The 27,840-nt window shown below is 40.6% G+C and overlaps 2 protein-coding genes across 2 annotated transcripts in view; one reads left to right on the top strand and one right to left on the bottom strand.

Annotated features, from left to right (window-relative positions):
* The window catches only part of l(2)41Ab (lethal (2) 41Ab), a 146,049-nt gene extending 132,403 nt beyond the window's left edge, over positions 1-13,646 (bottom strand). The window contains 5 exon segments of the mRNA XM_068293338.1: positions 11,214-11,358; positions 11,424-11,983; positions 12,516-12,658; positions 12,723-12,934; positions 12,936-13,646. Coding sequence (XP_068149439.1) covers positions 11,214-11,358; positions 11,424-11,983; positions 12,516-12,658; positions 12,723-12,934; positions 12,936-13,538 — 1,663 coding nt within the window. The 5' untranslated portion in view covers positions 13,539-13,646.
* A 9,320-nt stretch (positions 13,647-22,966) lies between these two features.
* Positions 22,967-26,615, top strand: LOC137579540 (uncharacterized). The gene is made up of 4 exons (XM_068293326.1): positions 22,967-23,735; positions 23,903-24,169; positions 24,592-25,281; positions 26,230-26,615. The coding sequence occupies exons 1-4, from the start codon at positions 22,967-22,969 to the stop codon at positions 26,613-26,615; spliced, it is 2,112 nt and encodes a 703-aa protein (XP_068149427.1).
* Positions 26,616-27,840: the final 1,225 nt, after the last annotated feature.

Here is a 27,840-nt window from a genome sequence, read left to right as displayed (position 1 = left end):
GTTTATGCGACCCTAGCAAAATATGAGACCCAAGACGACCCCCCGTGGTCACACTAGGTACTTCACTTCCCTTTTCCTAGCATAAGCACTTTTAGCCAGTCTTTGTATATTGCCGGTAAGCAGAATTCGCCGGAAGAGGCGACCCACTTCTGACACGATCCCAACGCCGCTGCCAGCGGCACGACGCCGCTGCCAGCGCCCTTTGGACATCTCGTGGTATATTTAAAGGACCACGCTCGACAGAGCGGGCAGTCTTAGTTTAGACATAGAACTAAGTAAATCAAGCGACAAGCTAAATAAAATTATAACGTTACCAAATCAAGTTTTGTGTCTCACTGTGAAAATCCTGAGTTTCCCAAGTCCCATCCTTCAACTCCTAGGAAGGAAATGGTAAGAATTCCCCTATAAGGGAAATGGAACCTCATAACTGGCGCCCGAGCAGGGACCCGTAATTTTTCTAGAAGCCATGATAGCGCTAACCACCCTTCGGGGGAAAGCTAGAAACATTACGGGTCTAGACGATAGTAGGAAGAGCCCCACAGTTGAATGCAAGCCATGTCAGCAAGACGCTTAGTAAAGTAAAATAATTGTTCAGTCACAAACCTGACCTATGCCAAATGAAAAAAAAAAAAAAAACACAAATACGGAAATAATAATTTAGGCCACTTGACCAACGTAAATGCTTCACCAGATAATGGTGTTATTTGGGACCAACGCGTGCCTCGGCTTGCATAAAACTGCTGACTCTTCAGGTAAACGCCCCAAACGCGTTTTTGCTAAGACCGCATTCTGACGCCGGCAGAATCAGGCAAAGCGGAATTAGCAAAAATGAAGGAAAATTTTTTGCGCCTCTTGCATTTTTGGCGCTAACATATGAATAAAAAAAAAACCGGAAGGGGAATGACACGCTCCCGTGTCTGGCAACGGGCCTTTAAAAAAAAAAAAAGAGGAAAACAAATTATAAAAAATAACCACATGCAGTGAGGTGGTTCAATGATCCCTATGTGGGGGCATGTAATCTAACTCCTCCTTCCGGTGTCTTGCAGAAAGTGTATGACTGGTTGAAAGACCAAGTCCTCCTTCAGAGAGGGCGGAAAGAGTTCATTCTTGATTAACGATTAACTGGTTGAAAGACCAAGTCCTCCTTCAGAGAGGGCGGAAAGAGTCGTTTTGTTAAGCGAATGACTGGTTGAAAGACCAAGTTCTCTTTCAGAGAGGGCGGAAAAAGTTCATTCCTCGAATGACTGGTTGAAAGACCAAGTCCTCCTTCAGAGAGGGCGGAAAGAGTTCATTCTTGATAAACGAATAACTGGTTGAAAGACCAAGTCCTCCTCCAGAGAGGGCGGAAAGAGTCGTTTGATTGGCCGAATGACTGGTTGAAAAACCAAGTCCTCCTGCAGAGAGGGCGGAAAAAATTCATTCTTTACTAAAAGGCCAAACCTTCCTTCTGAGAAAGGAACTGCTGAAAGTAAAAGTATACATTCGTATACTATTCGGTTGAAAACCCAAAAATAATACCCCAACTAATAAATATTAAACTCTTGTTCTTGATTCTGTCGTTCAGTTTATTCAGGTTATTTTGGCCGTCTGCGAATAGGAGTAGGGTGCCTCCACTTGAGTACACTCCTCAGGTTGGGACACCCAGCTCGCCTTCTATTTTCCTCGTAACGGAAAACCGACTCTAAAGAATGCGTCTTCAGCATAATGGTGATCGATTCCTCGCATGATGGGGGATAGTCCAGATATTTCTGAATGATCATCTCAGGAACCCTGACCGGCTTAGGAAAGGGGAAAGGGATCGTTTCCTCATCATCATCCGGTCTAGGCACAATGATTCCTGAGCTGTCGTAATTATCCTCCAATAAATTATAAGTCTGATCGAAGCTCGGTGACCCGCCTCTGGTGAACCGAGGGAAAAATTCGAAAGTGGAATCCTCATCGGATTCAGAACTTGAATCCACAACTATAATTTCCTCCTCCATGCTCTCCTCATCCGAAGAAGAGTCACAGTAAACTACTTCCGTTGGCATAGTCGCGTTGCAGTTTTCGTCCGATCGCTCCATGTTCTTGGTTGATACTAAATTAAGCCCTGCACCAGCACTATGGTTTTTAAAGCAAAAATATGCTTAGTCAGACGGTCAAGAAAAAGAAAAACAGAAAATCCCTAAAAAATGACAATGCGGGACAGAATCAAGGCACAGAAAAGGGGTGAAAGGAGAAATATGAAATATATGCAGAAACGCATTTTTAATTATGCACGCTCATCAGAAATAACGCGAAAAGCAAAAAACTGTTGCCCCTTCCAAGAATTGAGGAATGGTGACAGCGTAAATGAGCTGCCTGGCTGATGGCTATCTAACATATGGTATCCTAATTTGTATTCTTCCATTCTTACAGATATTATTGTGAGTATCACATATTGTAAAATTTGCTACACGACGGGTGAGATCTAAAAACCCAACACACACATACACACTCAAGAGTCTTCCACTCATAAAAAACAAACACCACGTCCTATATTAAGAAATATAGAAACTACCTGAAAATTTGGTAAAAGGGTTACTATAAAATAAAATGAGTGACAACGAAAACATGGGCGTTACACTACAGGATGCCATAAATGCCGTAGCCGAAAGGGATGCCCAAATCGGGGAATTGGCTGCCGAAATTGAAAGGTTATGGGAGGTCATCAATCAATTGGCCGAAAGAGATGCCCAACGCGAGCAATCGGCAGCCGCCGGGGATAACGCGTACGTCACGTCAAACAACGAAACACTTGCAAATACTCCTGTGACCCATAGTGAACCAAGATCTAGAGTAGAGTCAATCGGCCAATTCGACTCCAACGCCCCCGCTCCTCCCTGCACTTCCGATTTGAATGCCCATATAGACAGTTTGTGCAACGGTTTGGCTTCCTATTCTGGAGGTCCCGCCAAACTCGGCCGGTGGATTAACTCAATTGAAGAAGCACTGGCTGAGGTCACGTCAGGTGGGAACCAAACAGCGTACAAAATGATGATGCGGCGGGTGCGGCTAAAGTTGACCGATGAAGCCGCTGATATCTACTACGAAGAAGAGGGGGACCACACGTCATGGGAAGCCATTAAACGCGTCCTAAGAAAACACTTTTCCGACCAACGCCGCCCAGAGGCTATCCTGACTGCTATGCGAAACTTAAAACAAGGTCGTGACCCGGTAGAAAACTACTACACAAAATTTCGAGCGCTGCACAAGTTATACATACGTGGAATTAATGGAGGACCTCTATCGCCCGAACTGAAGCAATCCACGCTTCGTCAACAAGAAATAAACAGTTCAAGCGAATTTATTCGCAACCTAACCATGGAAATAAGGATACATCTCGTACACTTCGCCCCGACTACATTAAGCGCCACATACCGTGCCGCTTTAGATGTTGTCGATAGAATGCAGGAGTACCAAATCGAAACGACAAGCGCCAGCCAGGGTGACAACGACTATCGGGCCCCACTCTCCGATAAGAATCATAGAAACAACGACAACCCTTTCAGGGGAAACTACAAATCCAGTAAGTACTACAAGCACAACAACTTCAGGGGACGAAATTCCTATAAGAAAACCAATTGGGAAAATAATTATGGCCGGAACAACGGCTACCACCACGGAGGCAATAAAACTGATCAAAGGAAACCTGAGGATCATGCGCACCGCCAAAGACAATCCCTAAATCACTTGACCATGGAAGGATCGGATGTCCCTGAAAATTCCAAGGGTGAGTCTCAGCAACTGGCTGACCGACGAAGCCCTAAAACGGCTGAAAATTTTTTGATCTCAGCCGAACCGGAGTTCCGTACCTAAAGTACGCTACCAAAGATGGGGAATGTCTCACCTTCCTCATCGATACTGGGGCCGCAGCTAATTACATCCAGAAGCGACACGCCCCCCCATGGCCAACTGATGCCACGACCTTTTTACACCTCTTCCGTTGGTGGAAGCATGAAGATTACCCACTACATAGAAGGGCAATTTTTTAAGCCTTTCGGGAACGAAACAACTGTCACCTTTTATGTCCTGCCCAACCTGGTCGACTTTGATCATTGGAGATGACACCCTGCGCAAGATACGAGCCGTATTGGACCGCTCCACCAACCAACTTATTATGGCACAAGGCGTAAAAATCCCACTTTCAATGATGAGTTCAACCGCAGCAAACATGATGACCACCCCAAAATCATATACACCTCAGCTTGATGAAATAATCCATTCCTTCAGCCACATTTTTGAACCCTTAATTGAGTCAGAAACAGTGGCAACGGAGGTAAGGGCGGAAATCCGCACCATGGACCAGGAACCCGTCTACACACATACCTACCCTTTCCCAGCGCCAATGATGGGAGAGGTTAAGAGGCAAATCAACGAGTTACTGGACAACAAAATCATTAGGCCATCAAAAAGCCCGTATAACTCTCCGGTATGGGTGGTACCCAAAAAACCAAAACCAAACGGCGAGAAGCAATATAGACTGGTAATCGATTTCAAGAAATTGAACACTGTTACTATCGCCGACCGGTATCCCATTCCGGACATTAACTCTACGCTGGCCAGCCTAGGTAAGGCTAAATTCTTTACCACTCTGGACTTGACTTCGGGATTTCATCAGGTTCGGATGCGCGAGAAATTCGTATTTCGGTCCTAAACGGAAAATACGAATTCCTAAGACTCCCGTTCGGACTAAAAAACGCCCCCGCCATATTTCAACGTATGATAGACGATGTCCTTCGTGATCTTATCGGAGTATGCTGCTATGTGTACATTGACGATATCATAATATTCAGCAGGAGCGAGGCCGACATTCAAAGGGTCTTCGAAAAAGTCTCGGAAGCCAACCTTCGAGTTAACCTGGAGAAGACAACTTTCATGAAAACCGAGGTAAATTTCCTAGGATACACGGTGTCGAGTGAGGGAATACGCACCGATGAGAAAAAAGTGGCAGCCGTCACCGCAATGAAACCTCCAACAAACTTAAAGGAGCTCAAGAGCTTCTTGGGGATGACATCGTATTACAGGAAATTCATCCAGGACTACGCCAAAGTAGCCAAACCCCTCACCAACCTCAAGAGAGGGGACCTGGGACAAGTTAAAGCAAGTCAATCAAGGAAGGTACAAATCACCTTGACTGAAAATGAATTAAAAGCCTTTGAAGATCTTAAGGCATTACTGGTTTCCTCCGAGGTCCTAGCTTTCAACAAACCATTCAACCTCACGACCGACGCATCCAACGAGGCATTAGGTGGTGTCCTATCGCAGGTACAGGATGAGAAAGATCGACCGATCTCCTTCATCTCTAGGGGACTATCACGAACGGAAGAAAACTATGCAACAAACGAGAAGGAAATGCTAGCAATACTATGGGGTCTAGAGACGTTGCGCTCGTATTTGTATGGAGCAGAGGAAATCAGGGTATACACCGATCACCAGCCTTTGACCTTCGCTCTAGGAAAACGCAATTCAAATGCCAAACTGAAAAGATGGAAAGCCAGGATCGAGGAGTATAATTGCAAGTTGTTTTATAAGCCTGGAAAAGCTAATGCTGTGGCCGACGCCTTGTCACGCATTACCTCACATCTCAACCCTCTCAGGCTCACGCAATCAGCAGGACAAACACTCCGCCTCCCACTTCACAGGGTCGACACCCCACTTAACACTTTTCGAAACCAGATAATCCTAGTCGTAGGGTCAGGTATTGACACCTCCACCGAACCTTTCCCTGGTTTTCAGCGACATGTTGTTCACATAAATTTAACCCAAGACATTGCCATAACTAGAGCTGCACTGGAAGGAGCACTTTCCAAAGTTCACACAAATGGGATTAAGATTCCGGAAATCACTGTTTCTGAAATACAACCCATAATCTGGGAACACTTCAACAACTATAAAATCCGCCTAGCGCAAGAAATAGTAGAGAACATAACTTCAGAGGATCGAATTCAAGACATAATCGAAAAGGAACACCGAAGAGCCCATAGAAGCTACTTGGAGAATAAGCAACAAATTCTTTTGAAGTACTATTTCCCAAAAATGGCAGCAAAAACCAAAAGTTATGTGTCGAAATGTACTATATGTGGAACTCAAAAGTACAACCGACGACCCAAAAAAGGTCACAGTAATCACACAAACAGGGAAAAATCTACACAAGTCACATATCAAATAAAAATACACTTGTACACATAACATTTAAACATCTAGACACTAAGCTAAAATTAATTTCACACTAAATAACACCCTTCTACTTTCAATACAAGCCCCCCTCATTTTGTGCCTCTCATCGGTGGAGAGCTACAAGGTATTTAAATATGAGTCCCCAATCGTGACGCTACAACAAGGAAAAGGATGGAGAATTGAAGGACACTCAAATCTGGTACATGTAATCCCTCTCGACTCTTTCGCGGGCCTTGTTGAGAACTTGTCATTAGGCCTGGACCAGTACCCCTCTTGTGACCTGAAGACATTGGCCACTCTCAAAATCAAAGATCTAAAAACAAAAATCGAGGAACTCACGGTCTCCAACAAGAGGACTAGACGTTCTATCAGATGGTTAGGCTCAGCTTGGAAATGGGTAGCAGGATCACCGGACGCGGCTGACTGGTACCAGATTCTACAATCCCATGATTCTCTGATTAGAGAGAATAACCAACAATTCACCATAAATAAACAATTCCTGTCCGGCATCCAGGAGGCATTCGACAAAATAAACGAACTTTCAGGAGCACTGAACACAATAAGCAAGGATAACAACTCCGAACTATCCACCCTACTGAACAAAATCTTGTTACTTGAACGAAAGCTGAACGAAATTGTGCGAGCATGCCAACTCGCTAAAGTCGGCGTGGTTAACTCAAACCTGCTGGACATAGACGAGTTGCAGGACATCATCAACACCACACCAAGCCTGCCTTACAACAACATCATAGAGGCCATCGAATTTGCCCAACCCACTATCTTCGTGAACGGTACCCTACTTCTGTACAATATAGCGATGCCACGGGTACTACAACAGGAGTATTCAGTGCAGATCATCAGGCCAACCATAACGAATAATCAGCAACTCGACATTCCCTCGGGAAAAATTCTGGTAGGACCACGAGACACGTACATTATATCCAGGAACTGCCAGACCATGGGCAATATCACCATTTGTAAGGAGTCAGACCTCACTCACTTGGATGAAGAGTCTTGCCTGCCAAGACTAATGAAGGGAGGAACCGCAAAATGCCATTCAATAACCAACACGGCAAGCCTCATTGAGTTACTGGAAGATGGCACCATATTTACGACCAACTTTAGAGGAAAAATGACGAACGGCGTTGTAGAATCTAACCTAAACGGGACCTTTGTCATTCAATTCGCGAACGAATCAATAACAATCGGCAACAAAACCTTCAGAAGCCAGACGGTTACAAGGATGGTGGCAATACCCTCTACTTTGTCGGAAGTCGTAAACGAAGGGCACCGACTAAATGTGGAATACATTCACAAATTGCACATAAACAATTTGCGACGCCTCAATACTCTAACAAAAGGGACCGCCATCACGGCCGGCTGCGCCAACTTCATACTTCTCGCTATCTCCATAGGTTGGATTCTGAAGAAGACACTCCAACAACCAGAAACACCACCCTCCCCCAGAGTCACCACCCACAGATACAGGGGATCTCCGGGACGTCGATTTTTGAGGGGGGAGGAGTTAGCACACTCATCCTCACGTGAGGCCTCCTCTCATACAACCAGCACCCCAGGGACGCCTCGTCCTTCAGTTACCAGACCATGCCCCGCACCCCGGCTTCTTCTATCACAACGGGACTCGATCAACACGCTTTACCAGAAGCGCCTAAACGAGCATCGGGCAAATTACCCCCTAAGTAACACCATCCCTTGACCATACACATACCTTTCACACATGTTAGGAATACCAACCGACCACCCACAGCACGCGTGCATCGCGACTCATATCACCTTTAGTCAACTAAGCTACCTACATCTTTTATTTCCTGTAAACACAATTAGCCAAGTAAGCAACTTATGTTTCCTAGTGTTTATGCGACCCTAGCAAAATATGAGACCCAAGACGACCCCCGTGGTCACACTAGGTACTTCACTTCCCTTTTCCTAGCATAAGCACTTTTAGCCAGTCTTTGTATATTGCCGGTAAGCAGAATTCGCCGGAAGAGGCGACCCACTTCTGACACGATCCCAACGCCGCTGCCAGCGGCACGACGCCGCTGCCAGCGCCCTTTGGACATCTCGTGGTATATTTAAAGGACCACGCTCGACAGAGCGGGCAGTCTTAGTTTAGACATAGAACTAAGTAAATCAAGCGACAAGCTAAATAAAATTATAACGTTACCAAATCAAGTTTTGTGTCTCACTGTGAAAATCCTGAGTTTCCCAAGTCCCATCCTTCAACTCCTAGGAAGGAAATGGTAAGAATTCCCCTATAAGGGAAATGGAACCTCATAACTTATATGTATATATTCTTTATAAATAAACATAATCGTATTTTGCTACGCCCACTTCCGCCTCCATAATTTAGAAAAAACCGATTTCTTCCTGTAGTATTTTGACTATCGCAACCAAAATCGGCAGACCAATTAACTACCAAATTGTATTGAAATCGGACTAGAAACTTGCAAAATATGCGTATGAACGTATTTTACTAAGCGGGCCACAAGGCCAGAATTGGCCGTTGGCTAGTAGCGGCGCTAGAGTGCTCGTGTGTTCGTAGAGTGAGCGAGATAGCACATACTATGAAACATGTAAAAACAATTTAATAGACATACATTTGGTTTTCGAAATTTGAAATATTTGTTTCACCTGGTGTATGGTATACCCAAGTCGACGAGTCGACTTACTTGCTTCATTTTTTATTTCTAAAACAATAAATTCATTCATAAATTCATGTGTTTGTAGAGTGAGCGAGATAGCACATAGTATGAAGCATGTAAAAACAATTGAATATGTACATACATATGTACATTTGGTTTTGGAAATTTGAAACATTTGTTTCACCTGGTGTATGGTATACCCAAGTCGGCGAGTCGACTTACTTCGATAACGCATAGAACGAAGCATCTCCGACCATACAAAGTATATATATTCTTGATCAGCACGACCAGTCGAGTTCAAATAGCCATGTCCGTCCGTCCGTCCGTCCGTCTGGATCAGACCGAAAGAGCTACAGAGCTGAAATTTTACACGTAGGCTTGTATATATTGCAGGGGTTGTATATCTCGGATTCAGCTGGATCGGACCACTATATCTTATAGCTCCCATACAAACGCCAAAGTCACGAACAGTGACTTTTCTCAATAACTTCGTTATTTTCTGCGCTATTATATTATAACTTAATATTAGAGAGATTATTACTATAATATAAATAATAATATTACTGTACCAAATTTGATCAAGATCGGGTGACTATATCATATAGCTCCCATAGGAACGATCGGTCGAAAACAGTGACTTTTGTAAATAACTTCGTTACTTTTAACGCGATTGCTTTCAAATTAAACATTTGTTAGTTTAATATATCTCTTAATGACTGTGCCGAATTTGATAAAGATCGGGTGACTATATCATATAGCTCCCGTTTTCGTTATTTCCTATGATTGTAGGCCATTCTTTCGCAAACATAAGCCTTTTTAGATTAAACGTTCTTCCACATTGATGGCTAATAGGTAAGGAAAGAGCCACCAAAAAAGTTGCAAGGGTATACAAACTTTGACGCGGTCGAAGTTAGCCCCGGCCCTCTGGTTTTTAACATAATATTAAATTTTGTTGATAAACATAACAATATTAAAATATACAGGGGTGGTCAAAAGTATTTACACAATGAACTTTGTTCTGCAACTTTTATTTACGAAGTTATTTTGTTGTTGTTGTAAGTAAATTACAACAAGAAAAGAAAACAACAAGAAAACATATTCATATACATACAGGGATATATTGAATTTCTTTGTTTTTAAATTATAATTTTCTAAAGTACACTATAATCCAAAAAAAAAAAAAAAAAAATTATGAATTTATTGTTTTAGAAATAAAAAATGAAGCAAGTAAGTCGACTCGTCGACTTGGGTATACCATACACCAGGTGAAACAAATATTTCAAATTTCGAAAACCAAATGTATGTATGTCTATTAAATTGTTTTTACATGTTTCATAGTATGTGCTATCTCGCTCACTCTACGAACACACGAGCACTCTAGCGCCGCTACTAGCCAACGGCCAGTTCTGGTCTTGTGGCCCGCTTAGTAAAATACGTTCATACGCATATTTTGCATGTTTCTAGTCTGATTTCAATACAATTTGGTAGTTAATTGGTCTGCCGATTTTGGTTGCGATAGTCAAAATACTACAGGAAGAAATCGGTTTTTTCTAAATTATGGAGGCGGAAGTGGGCGTAGCAAAATACGATTATGGGGCGTGGCCGATATTCCAATTAACTCTATATATGTACATAATACACGAGTATACATACCAAATTTGGTGGCTCTAGCTCTTATAGTCTTCGAGATCTGCGTGTTCATACGGACAGACGGACGGACGGACGGACAGACGGACATGGCTAGATCGACTCGGCGGTTCATCCTGATCAAGAATATATATGCTTTATAGGGTCGCAGAAGCTTCCTTCTGCCTGTTACATACATTTTGGCGACTTTAATATACCATTTCACCCTATGGGTGTATGGTATAAAAATATCAAGAATATAATCTATGGCAACGCTATGTCAAAATATACATACATACATATGTGTATGCTGACCAGTGTATATAATATAGTCATTCGAAATTAATCTAATTTGGCACAGTCAATAACAGGTATGCAAGATACTAATGTCAAATTGATGACAATTGTCACTGACTGCGATTTTGACGTTTGTATGAGAGCTATATGATATAGTGATCAGATCATGCTGAGTATTTCGTACGGTCTAGGAGTTTGCGCTGTTCCAGAGGGACGGACAGACGGACGGACATGGCTATTTTAACTCGACTTATAGTGCTGATCAAGAATATATAATGAAAAATGCTTCCGTCTATGCGTTGCACACTGCTGACCAAATTTAATATACCCTATTTCTAAGAGTACAAAAGTTGAGGGAACTAAACCGTACAGTTTTGTACAATAAATGCAAGATAATTAAGTGAAACTTAAGTGATGTTTTAAACTTACGTTTTCGAGTAACTTGAATTTCATTCAGTTGATCGCCTCTTTTTTGTGACAAGTTAACAAAGTGATTCTGAAGCATTATCCAAAATTGTTGGTGTTCTCGAATTTGTAATTCCCTCGTATGAATAGATTTTTCGATTTGTTTAATCTACAATGTGCGTAGATACAAAAATAGAAAAGGGAAGTAATATTAGATGATAATATATTCATTACCTTTAATTCAGTCGGATTTCCATAAGTTTCTCCCAAAACTTTTTGCAAATTTTCTATTTTATTACTTAGCACTTCGAATCGTTTTAATCTTATTTCAATTTGTATCTGAATTTTTTTTACGTTCGCATCAAGGGCATCTGATTTTTTTTGAGATTTATTAAGATGTCCAACAATATCATCATTATCTCTATTAATACCAAATAAAACGGTTCTAAGCTTTTCCACATCAAGTATAGCTGAACCTAGCTGGTTCTGTACTTTTGACAATGATAAGTCAATATTTCGCCGATTCTCTTGAGATTTATTTAAAAGTTTAAGTCTGTAACAACTAGCTTTGTTATTAATAAGTTGTTCTTGTGCCAATTTTAAAATAGTTTCCTCTGTCACAACTTTTTTTTTATGATATTTGTCTAGAGTTAAGTCCAGCTTCCGAATCTCGGAGATAAATTTTAGCCCTTCTCGTAAAGCAATTTGTAAGTCAGCTTCAGTGCCTGCTAAAAGCTCTGGGAACTTTTCAAGTTTTTTGTCCAATTTAAGTAATATTTCGGCTTCTTCTTGACCTTAAAGACGGATACACTCAATATTTAATTTCTTAAAATTGTAACAAATTAAAGTCGTCATTCCGACTGGTTTTGAAATTAGCAAAGTAAACCTAATTTTTAAAACTACGCAAGCGAAAATGGGTGTGTAAAAAATATAGAATAAGCGAAATACATACGCTCCTACCAATTTAAATAGCTGCAGCATTTATATTCTCCTAGTAAATTATTTATACTACAAGGGCCGAAAGATGGATGGGCCAAATTGTTAATAAAATTTGATATTTTTACATACTACACGGACTCAACATACCAAAGTTGGTACCGGTTTATTATTCCTTGGTAAGCTATATAAAATTATATAAGCTATATAAGACAATGTAGCTTTAAATGTCTAGGAAAATTTCATGTTAGTCCAGTTAAGTTTCAGATACGTGGGTGAAAAACAAACAAAATCAGTTGTTTCACTGAAAAGTTTTTTTTCAAGCTTTTATAATCTCGCTATCGTCGATTTCAATATTATAAATCGTTAACAAATGTGACAAATACTTACAGTCACGTTTTAGAGAACTTGTATCATCAGCAAGTCGTTGTTTAAATGATTCAAGTTTTTTATTGAGTTCCATTTCTTTCGAAATCTGCTTTTTAATTGCATTAATGCCGGTATTGTTAAGCTTCCTAGATTCCATTTGTGATCTGTTATTGCGCATTAAAAAGGGATTCTGAAGTATTAATGTTGTCAAAAAAATAAGTATGTTACCTAATACTATTTTGAACTTGAGCCATTATTCTGTCCCGGAGCTGAATTGCCACTATTACTTCACTCCAAGCTTGGGTTAAACGCCTATGTTCATTTTGCAGAGCTTCTAGGTCTGTGTTTGCATCTACAATACTCATATTGAGTACGTTAAGAATTTCTTTCATTGATATTTCTTCTTCACCAATGGATTGTAGCTCATCGTCTCTCTTTTTTTACTTCCATGTCCAAGCGGTAAAACAGAAGGTCTGATTTCCGTTTACTTTCGGAAAGTTTTTTTTGCAGTTGTGCATCTCTGCTAACAATACGTTTGGCATTTTTCACATCATCTTCTACATCGTACGCCCATTTCTTAATATTACTACCCAGGCTTTGTAAATCTTCTAACTGAAACATTCCTTTTTGATACGATGCTTTTTGCAGCTTTGTTAGCTTAATTTTTTCCTCACACTCTTTTTTTATTTCTTCGACTTTTATCTCCTCTGATTGTCGCTTACAGATGTGCTGTTCCATTTCCGCATATATTTCACGAATTTGATCATCTTGAAAGCTCATCTTTTGCTGCATGTCATACAATGCCAAGCCTTGCGCTTCCCGTCGATATTCCTTTGCTTTAACTTGATATTTTAATTCGGAAATTTCATTCTCCAATTTTTCTTTCGTACGCAAAAGATGTTTTTTTAACGAATTTTGGAACTTCAACAAAAGCGGATGGTTAGCAGAAAGAATCGCTAGCTGTTCAGGCTCGGGTACAGGATTTTCTTGTTCATCTAAGTTATTTGCAAAATTGCACAATGCAAAATCCTCGGCAGCATGCATTTTGATGTTTTTGAAGGTACATAAAATGCGTTCACTTTTTCGAACTGTGTAGGTTTATGAGAAATATATACAAGGTTATGATATTTTTGTTTGACAAAAATAACAAACTCTCCTAGTTACACAGTAAAGAATTTTAGGGTTAGAAAAAACTTGTTTACAACTTTTTTTACATTGTGACTCCTTTGAGTGTTATCAAAGCCTTTGTTTGCCGGCATGTGTTGTTGACCTCGAGGCATACACAATATTTGATTGGTTAAAACTTAAACAATAGTTGACCAAAACAAAAAGTGGCTGTTAGCCCAAATGGAATATAATTTATAAAAGAAAATAAAAGAAAAGTTTGAAAAATTTCTCATAGAAAAATATAAAAATCTTAATAGAGAAGTCTTAGTGGGAGACATCCCCTATGGTATATTAAAATGTTTTGTTCCTAAAATATTTTTATATATTACCATACTATACTATATAATATATGTATATTTTTTTATACTATGTTGAAAATGCATTAAATTAAAAATATTTTAGGAACAACATTTCTTAAAGCTAATTTTTTAAGCAATTAAAATTTGTATAATGCTTTCCACTGTCAGGTTAAGTGCAAAGATAGATTCTTCAAAAGCTTCATGTCCGTCACTAAGTATGTTTATGTAAAGACATAAATATGTCCCATAATTATCGGAAAGATTAACAAACTCTATTGCTATGATACCAAACCAATAAAATAACACACAAACCTAACAATATATTGCAAAATATATTGAACAGAACAAAAAGCAAAAGCAATGTAGTTTATAATACTATGTAACATGAATAATACGGAAAACTGTGATAAAATGTATGTGGGGACAAAAAAAATCGAGGCTTAATCCTAGACTGTCACAACAATCTACAACAAACATGGACAACATTTGCTGAAGACATTTTACCACGAAGTATCTCTTTACCGCCAAGTATCTCTTAAAACTTTTAACAGTTACAATTTTTATTGGGATATGCAGTAGGCATATGTTTAAATAAATATTAAAGAAGCTAACTTCGGCTATGCCGAAGTTTTTATACCCTTGGAAATTTCTTTGAAATTTCTTTCCCTGCAACTCAATCAATATACAAACAAAACAATTTTACTCTTTTTACTACAATTTGTTCTTCTTCTTTCCTCATTCCCTAAGCAAAGCACGGCACGCATAGACAATGTCTACTAGACAAGCATAGCCCTCACTTTATTTCGTACAGGGCACTCTGCACCCTCGCACCCGTCTATTCGGCTTGCTTGCCACCGGTACTCTCTCTCACTGACGTACACGCACAGTGTACGTGTGGCTCGGGTGTATTTTCCCATGCCCATCGCTACATGGGCCACACGCACGCTAGACAAGTGCATACGTTTCCCTTATAGTCTCTCCCACTCTCTGCTCTTGTGCTCTTTCCATAGGCCAATGCCCTTTTTGTTTGGGAATATTCACTCAATCTTCGTCTCCCCAACGCTTTCATTTTGTGCTCCGCCTCTCACGCAGATGCGGGAAGATTCCCGCTTGGACATTTTGGGGGCTCTAACTAAAAAGAATTATAAGCCAAAACAAAATGAACTCAACCAAAAAAACGTTTAAATAAATACGACGAATGTAAAAGAAATACCCAAAACTAATAGTGAGTGACGCTTAAGTTCAATAAAAATAATGAAAAACGCCCAAGTTTGCAAGTAAGTAAAGTCGAATTGGTGTATAAAATAAAAAAAATTATTTCGGAATTTCTTGGATGTTGCATAAGCCGAAAAATAGACGCGTCTCCCTTGGTTACTCAATTCACATTCAATTTAAACGATATACGACGAAACAAAAAATGGCACTGTTAAATGGCTTTCAGTGTATTAGCTTCGGCTAGAATAGAGACAAGATACAGAATATTGTTGTGTTGCAAAAGATTATTTTTGAAAGAGAAGGAGACGGAAGGAGATACAGAGTGGGATATTTTATACACTTATAAAGTTAATTATATTGCTAAACATCTGCCAGATATGGATCTGGCTATTATTTGTAAATCTCTTCGATTGCCGCACAATCAAAATGAATGAATTTAATGAAAACATGTTTGCTTAAAGATGACGATTTTCAAACTAAAAATAATGACGGAGTGAAGACGAAGAGTTATTGGCAACGACGATGAGTTTCAAGCAGTGAAAAAGAAATGTGCAAAACAAGAATTGAAATGTTTGCGCTGCCAAAGGCCATACATCAGTTAATTACGAGAATAAGAACAAGGGCAAAAAATGTTTTCAGTGTAATTTCTGACACATTGCCCAAGATTTCCCAACAAGCGGTATCAAAAATGATAAAGCCAATTAATTTAAAATTACGTCGTCTCAAAATTGTATGTCTATTCCAGTTAAATTGAATAATATTAACTATAACGCGTTCTTAGACACCGGCAGCAAGTACACTTTAATATCTGAAGCAATGGTGGAAAACCTGAAAAATCCAAAGTTGAGTGATTCTAACGTTTATTTAATCGGTTTCGGAAAGAAAAAAAGACACAGACAAGACCAAAGCATCGGGTTCATTTAATTATACAGTTGACATTAACGGTGAGAAATACTGTTTGACATTTCTCTCAGTGGCTCAACAATTTATCGATGTGGAAATTGTTCTTGGCCAGGATTTCTGTAAGCAAGCGGAGGTCACAAACAGCTACAAAGGTCTAAAGATGAAAATAAAACCAAAAGTTTAGAATCCGAAGTAAGTTCCTTTCTGAAAATCAATGTGGATGACGCCAGAGAACAGCAGGCCGACATAGATCCAGCAGCAAGTAAAAAGGCTAAAAAAACAGTTCAAAATTAAATACAGAATGTTGTGACCCATCTCTAAGAAGCTGTTATCGTCGCACTGTTAAAACGTCTGTTAACAGCTGTACTCCTCAGTCGTTCTACTAAATGCTTCGGAACAACATCGGACTTCCCTGCTACAACTACGAGGGACTACTGCTACAACTACGAGGGATTTCTACTACTGCAACTACTACTACAACTACGAGGGATTTCTACTACGAGACTACTACGATAGCTACGAGGGATTACTACTACTATAGATACGAGGAATTACTACTACTGGACATCTACTTCTACTACTACTATAACTACACATCCCAGAATTCTACTGTACCATTATCTATTAATAAACCATATATATATGTAGGAAATGAAGTGTCAGGCAGGCATAATCATGGCAATCGTTTGGTACCGAGTGAGCGAGACAGAACGACACGCAGCGGCTGTACCTATCTGGTCGACTCACTCATGAAAATAAAGCAGAAGCGTCGATCGAAAAGCACTCGCAATCGTACTCTCGCCTCGATCACATCGCACACCCAAATTTGTCGCTAAGGCCATTATAATAATTAATAAATATATGTATTCTTAACACAAAGAAACATTGTTAATAAATAATATTGAATTAAATAACCAGGAATATTCCAATTCTACAAACTGGGGGCTCGTCCGGGAATTCTGGCCCAAGACAATTAGTGAAAATCGTGTGTGTGTGTGTGAAGTTCGCAAATGAACAGAAAATTGTTAAAATTGCATGCATTAACGTGTAATATATATACAAAGTCAAGGTTGTTGGCGAACGAATTTCAAAAGACGCAACCACTACAAGTTCAAAACTAGTGGAAGTTGGCGTGACTGTACGAGAGGCGACGAGTGGACGGTGAGCGGTCGGACGACGCAAGAAGAGCGTCACCCAGAATTTTGGCGCCGTTTCGGCAAAAGTCGGCGGCTGAAGTTGAGAGCAGCTCGAGAAGGGTGGTGACTCGAGAGGAAAAGAGAAAGCAGACAGCGGACACGAAATTGATGAAAATTAGTGTTCACTGTGGAAGCAGACAGACGGAAAAAGCAGACAGCGGACACGAAATTGATGAAAATTAGTGTTCACTGTGGAAGCAGACAGACGGAGAGAGCAGACAGCGGACACGAAGTTGATGATAACCAGAGTTCACTGTGGAAGCAGACAGACGGAGATAGCAGACAGCGGACACGAAGTTGATGATAACCAGTGTTCACTGTGGAAGCAGACAGACGGAGAGAGCAGACAGCGGACACGAAGTTGATGATAATTAGTGGTCACTGTGGAAGCAGACAGACGGAGAGAGCAGACAGAGGGCACGAAGTTGATGATAACCAGTGTTCACTGTGGAAGCAGACAGACGGAGAGAGCACGAAGTTGGTGATAACTAGTGTTCACTGTGGAAACGGAAAACCAAAGGAGAACAGAAAGCGGAGAACAGAAACCGTTACAAAAGCAGACGACGCCGACAAGACCAAACGAGAAGGCAGCAGACACGAAGTTGAGACAATTGGTGTGGAAGCAGACAAAGAGAGATCACGAGAACGAGTGGAAAACAGCCGAGTGAGTAGCGACAACAGAGTGAGTGGCAACAGAGAGCGAACCGAACAGTTGCTACAGAGATATTGAGTGGCCCCATAGAGCAGGACGACTATAGTTGGGTGAGCTGTTTAATTATTGTCTTGAGTGTGAGTTACTTTGCTTGCACAGCGAAACCAGACCGGTGGCAAAAATATCGACGAAATTGATGCGAGCTGCAGAGAGCACATTTCTAAGAATCGTCTGAATTAAACCATAACCTAACACAATTTGACCTACATTAACATAGTGTGTAAATCTTGTTAAGTCGTAACAAATTTGATTGATTAATACTACCTATATATTACTATACCAACCTTGTTAAGCAATATAACTGTAATTGAGTGAAATGGATCGAGGTGAGATTCTAACGTTGCGTATTGAGGAGTTGCGCACTAAATTGAGAGAGTTAGGGCTAGAGACTACAGGCCTTAAAGCAGAGCTGCAAACGCGTCTACTCGCTCACTACGATCTAATAGAAATTGAGAATGACAGGCAGGAGGCAGATTTCGCCTCGGCTAGAACAATTCGAGAAGTCCCGAACACAGATGGGCAAAGGTCATGGTTCACACTAAAAGATGTGGAGGGAAGCGTTTCAGAGTTTTGCGGTTTAGGTTCGATTGATGTTGTACAATTCATTAGGGAGCTAGAAGAATGCGCTTTAACCGTACAGTGGAGTCAGTTACAGCTTTTTGTGTATGCAAAACAATTGTTAAAGGGAGCTGCATTATCGCTTATACGTAGTAAGGGAGATATTTGTAGTTGGGAGTCCCTGAAAGTAGCTTTGAAAAACGAATTTACAGTAAAGGTTTCATCAGCAGAAGTTCATAGAAGACTGGGCAATCGACAGTTAAAGAGAGGTGAGAACTTGTATGAGTTGTATCGATTTGGATGACGAAAGTTTAATCGAGTATTTCGTAGAAGGTATACCAGGCATGAGAGCAAATAAGGCATTATTGTATCAGGCCAGAACAGTGGATGCGTTGAAAGTTCAAATAGAGACCTACTTAAAATCCTATGATCCTAGAAAGTCGTCAAAGAAAACAACATTCGATTCATCTGTGCACAAGCAAGGTAGAGATAATATAGAGAAAAATTCGATAACAAAAGGTGATCGCAAATGTTTTAAGTGTGGTGATCCTTCACACATCATGAGAGACTGTAAAAAGAAAACGTTTACTTGTTTTAAATGTGGCAAAACAGGCCATCGTTCGTTTGAATGTAAAGATAAAGATACCACCAAAGTTGAAAGCACCAATGTTGTAGATGATAAATTAATAAAAGCATCAGGTAAATTTACTGATTCGGGTTTGGAGTTGAAAGAAGTAACTTATAAATCGATTAAGTTCAACGGTCTAATTGATACAGGAGCAAATTTGAGTCTCATACGTAAAAGCGTGTTTGTTAAACTCGGAATTAAGTCACTAACTGGATATTCGAAGACCCTTACAGGCATTGGTGGAAGTCAGGTGATGACCTTCGGTAGTTTTAGCATAACTGTCAAGATAGATGGCATTGAGATGGAAGTCGAGTTTCATATCGTTCCTGATGAAGACATGGCATATGAGGCAATTTTGGGTAGAACCATATTAGATCACGTCGATTTGGTTGTTACCAAGAAAGGTACAAAGTTTGTGAGCATCAACAGAAAAGAATCACTGTGTAACGCGAATAAATCTTGTGCTGAGTTGTTTGAGGAATTTGAAAGTATGTGTATGCACAGTGCAGAACAGAATAAATTGGAAATCAAGAGTGAATTGTCACATATCAGTGCAGAAATCGGTAGTGAAGTCAAGAAGTTGATTAATAGTTACAAACCTATTAGAAATACAAACACTCTTATAGAAATGAAGATTGTACTAACGGATGAGTTGCCAGTTTATCAGCATCCAAGGCGTCTAGCAGAGTCTGATCAGAAAATCGTTGATAGTATAGTACAAGAATGGTTAGAGGAGAAGATAATAAGGCCAAGTTTTTCCGAATATGCTTCGCCTGTTGTACTTGTTAAAAAGAAGAATGGGAAAAAGCGTCTGTGCTGCGATTACAGAAAGCTAAATGAGAAAGTGGTCCGAGATAATTTTCCTATGCCACAGATGGACACCGTATTAGAAAAACTTCAAAGTGCGTTGGTTTACACTACTTTAGATCTAACAAACGGGTTTTTCCATGTTCCTGTTGAGGAAAAATCTCAGAAGTACACTGCATTCGTAACTCAGAATGGTCAGTATGAATTCCTGTACGTACCATTCGGAATTTCCAACTCTCCAGCAGTTTTTACCAGATTTATAATGGCAGTAATGAGAGAATCAGTAAAGAATGGAGATGCAGTGGTGTATATGGACGATATAATTATACTAAGTGTTAGCGTGAATGATGGTCTAATTAAACTTAAAAGGGTGTTGAAGATAGCTGCGGAAAATGGGTTAAGAATAAATTGGGAGAAATGTCAGATACTGCAGAGTAAAGTAAATTTTTTGGGCTATATAGTTGAAAATGGAAGTATTAAGCCAAGTAAGGAGAAGACTGATGCCGTTTCAAGATTCCCGATCCCACATGATAAGAAGTCAGTTCAACGATTTTTAGGGTTAACATCGTATTTCCGTAAATTTATCGAAGGATACGCAGTAACAGCTAAGCCCTTGACTGACATTTTGCGAAAGGACAACAAGTTTGAGTTTAAGGAATTGCAAATGGTAGCGTTTGAGCAATTGAAATTAGCATTGATCAAAGGTCCTGTTTTAAAATTATACAATCCTAAGCTAGAGACTAAAATTCACACTGATGCCTCGAAACACGGTTTCGGAGCTGCGCTTTTACAGAAAGATTCAGAAGATGGTTTATTCCATCCGGTACAATATATGAGTCGGAAAACTAAACCTTGCGAAGAGAAGTATGATTCATATGAACTTGAGGTTTTAGCAGTTATTGGAGCATTAATAAAGTGGTGTATATATGTGTTAGGATTGGGATTTAAGATTGTCACGGATTGTAATGCGTTCACGATGACAATTAAAAAGAAAGAGGTTCCGTTGCGTGTAGCACGTTGGGCAATGTACCTACAAGATTTCGATTATCAGATCGAACATCGTTCAGGTTCAAAGATGCGGCATGTGGATGCCTTGAGCCGTTTATCTTGTTTTCTGCTAACTGACACTATAACCCATAAATTAAGGGAAGCACAGTTGTCAGATGATTGGACTAAATTGATTAGGAGCTTAGTTCAACAGAAAGGATATGAAGATTTTTACATTGAAAACGAAATATTGTTAAAGGACCCTAATCGAGAACTTATTGTCGTTCCCTCGCAGATGGAAAAGGAAATAATACAGATTGCACATAAACAAGGACATTTTGGAGCTAGAAAGACTCAGGATATTGTAGAAAAATCGTATTATATTCCAAAATTAAAAGAGGAGGTAGTCCGTGTTGTTGAGTGTTGCGTGGAATGTCTTATTGTTAATGCCCAGACCGGCAAAAAGGAAGGATATTTGATGCCAATAAGTAAAGGAGATCAGCCATTGATGACATATCACATTGATCACGTTGGCCCGATGGAGGTCACAACAAAGCGTTACAATCATATACTTGTTATTGTTGATGGGTTCTCTAAGTTTGTATGGTTGTATCCGACTCGTGGAACAGGAGTCGAGGAAGTACTTATTTCTCTTGAAAAGCAGGCCATAATTTTTGGTAACCCGATGAAAATAATTTCTGACAGGGGAGCAGCATTCACGTCCAATGCGTTTAAGGAAAATTGTAACAGACAGGATATACAGCATTTACTGATAGCAACAGGTGTACCCCGTGGCAACGGCCAAGTAGAAAGGATGCATAAGATAATAGTTCCAATGATTTCAAAGCTAAGTCAAGAGAATGAGGGAAACTGGTACAAGTATGTAGGTCGTGTGCAACAATTTATTAATAATACTGCTCCAAGAAGTACAAGAGTTACACCTTTTAAGATTTTGACAGGAATAGAGATGCGTATTCCTGATGATCCCAAAATGAGAAAGCTGATAACCGATTCGTTAATAGAAGAATTAGACTGTGGTCGTGATGAGATTAGAGCGGAGGCTCGAAAGAATATCGATGAAATACAGCAAGAAATGAAAAGAACGTTCGACAAAAACAGGAAATGTGAAAGAAAATACAATTTAAACGAGTTAGTGGCGATTAAACGTACGCAGTATGGGACAGGTCTAAAGTTGAGAGGTAAATACTTAGGACCATATAAAGTTACGAAGGTGAATAGGCACGGTCGATACGACGTCGAGAAGGTTGGCGACGGTGAAGGACCTTGTAAGACCTCAACAGTGGCTGAGTTCATGAAACCTTGGCTAGGATCATTCGGGTCGAATGACTTGTCAGGACAGCCGATTGTAGGAAATGAAGTGTCAGGCAGGCATAATCATGGCAATCGTTTGGTACCGAGTGAGCGAGACAGAACGACACGCAGCGGCTGTACCTATCTGGTCGACTCACTCATGAAAATAAAGCAGAAGCGTCGATCGAAAAGCACTCGCAATCGTACTCTCGCCTCGATCACATCGCACACCCAAATTTGTCGATAAGGCCATTATAATAATTAATAAATATATGTATTCTTAACACAAAGAAACATTGTTAATAAATAATATTGAATTAAATAACCAGGAATATTCCAATTCTACATATATAAGTTTGCACAAACACAAAATTGGCGACGAGGATGGGATAATTCGTCAAACTATATATATATCGTGTACAGTTACAATCGACCAAGCGAAAGCGAACAAAGAGACACCAAAAATCGCATGCGTGCTGGCGCCAAGTTTATTGGAAAAAAGAAACGGTACTTTTCCAACGCGCGCATTCGCGGACAGACGCGCTACGACTACTGCAATTTGAATTGATGCTCACACACACACATACGATCGAATTCAACTACTAATGTCTGATTTGGAATCACATGAGGAAAAGCCCTCCAAAGTGAATATTGCTACAGAACGTAAAACAACAAATAAATCAGTGATAATGTCAGGAGTGGGTCAGTTAGAACCATTTGACTTAAATCACCCAAACAAATGGACAACTTACAAGCAGCGTTTTGAGCTGTATCTTCTGGCCAATGACGTTTCGGAAGAAGCACGGAAGAAGGCTGCATTACTTACGCTGGCTGGCGCTCCACTGTTCGAGCTTCTAACGTCATTGGCATCCCCTACTCAGGTGAGTGATTTGAGTTTATCGGAAATATATGAAATACTCAACCAACATTTTTCTCCATGTCAATCGGAAATTGCGGCCTACTACCAATTTCACAAGCGAGACCAACTAATTGATGAATCGGTTGCGAACTACATGGCTGCACTTAGGACTCTCGCTGTCGACTGCAAATTCGGAGCTGCTTTGGATCGCATGTTGCGTGATCGCTTCGTATGTGAAATGAAGGATGAGGGTCTCCAGAAGAGTCTGCTAGCAGAGGCAGATTTAACAATTCAACGCGCGATGGATCGCGCCACATCTAGTGAGGCCGCTGCTCACAGCGCTTGGGTCATGCGAAATACAGCTGAGAGCACTGAGTCGATACACGAAGTGCAGACCAACGCGATCCGTCCAAGCCGACCCAATCAGCACCACCAGCTATGCCCACATCGGAACACTGTGTGCCATGCCTGTCACCGAGCAGGCCATCTTCAACGAGTCTGCCGGGCTGTAAGAGACCCGGGTAGTAAAACATTCAACACATCGAGTGGCCATGCCTCCTACCGAGGACCACACAAGCAAAACCCGAATGAAGAATACAGTGTCCACAGCATACTACCGTTGATTTGCCCAAAGGAAATCGTTACAATAATTATAAATAAACGAAAATGCCAATTCGAAGTGGATTCGGGGTCTGCGATCACTATGATAGACGAAGCCATGTTTCGTTATATCTGGCCAACCGATAGACCGAATATTGTTCTCTAGAGTTTACGGATTACCAGAAAAACCGAATTCCAGTTATTGGCATCGTGGATACATCTGTCCAGTACGATAATAAATACATTCCGAATCTTCCACTGGTTGTTACATCAAGCGGTGGATCGAATTTACTTGGACGCAACTGGTTTATGCCCTTAGGCATCAGCATAGAAGGAATACATGCCATTAACGCTAAACTTAGCATCGAGGCAACTCTGGCGAAGTATAAGGATCTGTTTTCGTCGGAATTAGGCCGTTTCGGGGGCCACCTGTGTCATTACATATCAATACTGATGCAACACCAGTCCGACTGCCAGCAAGACGCATTCCATTTGCAATTCAAGAATTATATGAAGAAGAAATAGACCGTCTGTGTTCCCAAGGAATCCTAGTACCCATTGAATACTCCGACTGGGCGACTCCTACAGTGCCAGTAATTAAAAAGGATGGTACTATTCGCATATGTGGCGACTACAAGTCTACAATTAATAAAGTGATTAAGCAACACGGACATCAAATTCCTCCAATGAATTCATTATTAGCATCAGTTGAAGGAGGATCCATATTTGCGAAAATCGACTTGGCTCAGGCGTACCAACAACTAGTGGTAAATGAGCAGTCTGCGTTGATGCAAACTATATGTACACACAAAGGTTATTTCAAAGTAACCAGACTACAATTTGGAATTTCTTCAGCCCCGGGCATATTTCAGAGCTGCATCGAACGTATATTGCAGAACGTTTCTGGTGTTTTACCCTACTTCGATGACATAATTGTCATGGGAAAATCAGAGGAAGAGCTAGCGGTGCGTCTTAATGAGGTGCTTTCAAGATTTGATAAGGCCGGACTACGCCTACGCAGAGACAAGTGTCAATTTGGAGTTCCATCAGTAGAATTTTTAGGTTTTAAAATCGATGCACTGGGTATAAGACCGTGTGCCAGTAAGGTCGAAGCTATCAAGTGCGCTCCGGCTCCAAAAGATAAGAAACAATTACAAGCATTCTTGGGACTCATCAATTTTTACCACGCATTCCTGCCACATAAGGCAACCGTTGCTGAGCCGCTTCACCGACTACTGGATAAAAATGCGCCATGGGTGTGGGCCCATAAACATCAAGATGCCTTCATGAATCTGAAAAAACTTGTAACTTCACAAAATGTGCTAATGCATTTCGATAGCAAATTGCCAGTATCGTTAACCTGCGATGCATCTGCGTACGGAATTGGAGCGGTGCTGAGCCACAAACTTCAGGATGGATCAGAGAAGCCTATTGCCTTCTATTCTAGAACTCTCTCCAAGACAGAAAGAAACTACTCGCAAATCGACAGAGAAGCCGTTGGGCTTATAGCAGGCGTTAAAAAATTTCACAATTATCTATATGGCCGTTCGTTTACTCTCGTCACAGATCATCGCCCATTGCTCGGAATATTTACAACGGCCAAGTCAACTCCAAATGTAATTTCCACACAGATGCTTCGAAGAGCAATATTCTTGAATGCCTATGACTTTACACTAATTCACAGACCTGGATCATTACAGACTAAGAAGGACGCGCATTTATCAAAGGTTCTGAACTGGGTGTTAAGGGGATGGCCCAATGGAAAAGTTGATCGTTCAGATCAGCTCTACTCGTATTTTTTTCGCCGACATGAGCTTTCAGCAAACAAAGGAATTCTTGTATGGGGCAACCGGGCTGTGATTCCCGAACCATCTAGACCGGCCTTACTTCAAGCGTTGCATGCTTCACACCCGGGGATTGTAAAAATGAAAGCCATGGCTCGAAGCTACATTTGGTGGCCTAATATTGATGCTGAAATAGAGCTACTTGTGAAACGTTGCAATCTCTGTCAGCAAAACCGAAACGAACAGCCTCATACAACTACACATCATTGGGAATCTGCCAGACAACCTTGGTCACGCCTTCATATAGATTTCGCTGGCCCCTTTAATGGGAATACCTTCTTACTCGTCGTGGATTCATTTTCGAAATGGCTAGAAGTCTCTGTTGTAAAATCTACATCATCTGCTGCTGCTATAAAATTCTTGAGACAGCTGTTTGCAACGCACGGATTACCGGACGAAATAGTGTCAGATAATGGCACTGCATTCACGTCTGAAGAATTCAGGATCTTTATGAAAAACAACGTGATTCGACACATTCGGTCGGCACCATTTCATCCTGCCACAAATGGGCAAGCCGAGCGCATGGTACAAACTACGAAGAATTACCTGAAAAAGTTTGACAGAAATCTTAACATAGATCTCGCACTGGCGCGGTATCTTTTTAGCCAACATACTACCCCTCACTCCATGTTAAATCGTACCCCTGCAGAACTACTATGTAATCGAGAGCTGAAGTCATATTTCGACAAAATTCAACCCAAGGAAATAACATACGGAAAGGTCTGCGACCCAACAAATGATAAGCAGTTTTCTATTGGTGCTCCGGTTTGGGTCCGTAACTACGCCCCCGGTCCGAAGTGGATAGAAGGCGAAATTGTGGACCAAACAGCCCCATTTCATACAACGTTCGTTTACATGATCGCCGTATTATTAAACGTCATTTCGACCAACTTCGCCATCGGGTTCCTCCTGTCGAATGTACTCAAGACACGGAATCAATCGAACTACCTGCTGAAGATGCAGTCTCGATATCTGATGATATACCCGACTGTCCTGAATTGTCTGAACCGGCACCATTGTCCCCAGCTCCAGTGACTCCTCGCAGATCGAGTCGGAAAAGACAACCCCCGGAATTCTTTAACCCATCTAGGTGTTAAGGGGTGTTATGTATGTGACCCATCTCTAAGAAGCTGTTATCGTCGCACTGTTAAAAGGTCTGTTAACAGCTGTACTCCTCAGTCGTTCTACTAATTGCTTCGGAACAACATCGGACTTCCCTGCTACAACTACGAGGGACTACTGCTACAACTACGAGGGATTTCTACTACTGCAACTACTACTAAAACTACGAGGGATTTCTACTACGAGACTACTACGATAGCTACGAGGGATTACTACTACTATAGATACGAGGAATTACTACTACTGGACTTCTACTTCTACTACTACTATAACTACACATCCCAGAATTCTACTGTACCATTATCTATTAATAAACCATATATATATAAGTTTGCACAAACACAAAAATCATCCATATTCAAATGCAACTAGTTCTAAATGATGATAAACCGATATACTCACAATTTCGACGATTCTTATATGCAGAGAGATGCATCAGTGATAATCAAACCGATCAATGGCTGAAGGATGGCGTAATTGAAATTTCAGAGTCTGAGTATACTAGCCCAGTCGAGCTTGTGAAAAAAATAGACGGATTTAATCGGTTATGCATCGATTACAGACGAATTAATGAAGTAATCATAAGAGATTTTCCACTTCCCCTAATCGAAGATCAGTAAGACACACTTTAAAATGTACGATGCAGTTCCGTAGATTTAATAAAGGGTTTTTTTCATGTTGGCATTGAAGAAGGAAGCCGCAAGTATACTTCTTTCGTAACACATCAGGGACAATTCCAGTTTCTTCGAGTTCCATTTGGTCTTTCGAACTCTTCCAGCGTCTTTCAACGGCATGTTATTGCTAAATTCAGAGATCTAACCAGAAAAGGAGTAGCCATACCATATGTTGACGAAATATTAATACCAGCAAAAACTGAAAGGAAGTATTCAAACAATGCGTAGAATATGGGCTTGTAATGAATTTCAAAAAATGTCAGTTCCTAAAAACGAAAATTGAGTATTTGATCTAATATAAAATAATTACAGAGTTACTTGGGATTGGTTGGATATTTTCGAAAGTTTATATTAAATGCTTCTCTGATTGCAAAGCCTCTAACGGATATGAAAAAACATGATGCATTGATTATTTTTGGTGAGAAAGAGCTAGCTGCGTTTAACAAATTAAGGATGCTTATTAC

Source organism: Drosophila tropicalis, unplaced genomic scaffold (assembly GCF_018151085.1).
Source record: "Drosophila tropicalis isolate 14030-0801.00 unplaced genomic scaffold, ASM1815108v1 contig_697, whole genome shotgun sequence".
Taxonomy (NCBI): Eukaryota; Metazoa; Arthropoda; class Insecta; order Diptera; family Drosophilidae; genus Drosophila; species Drosophila tropicalis.
This window is presented reverse-complemented; position numbering and strand designations above follow the sequence as displayed.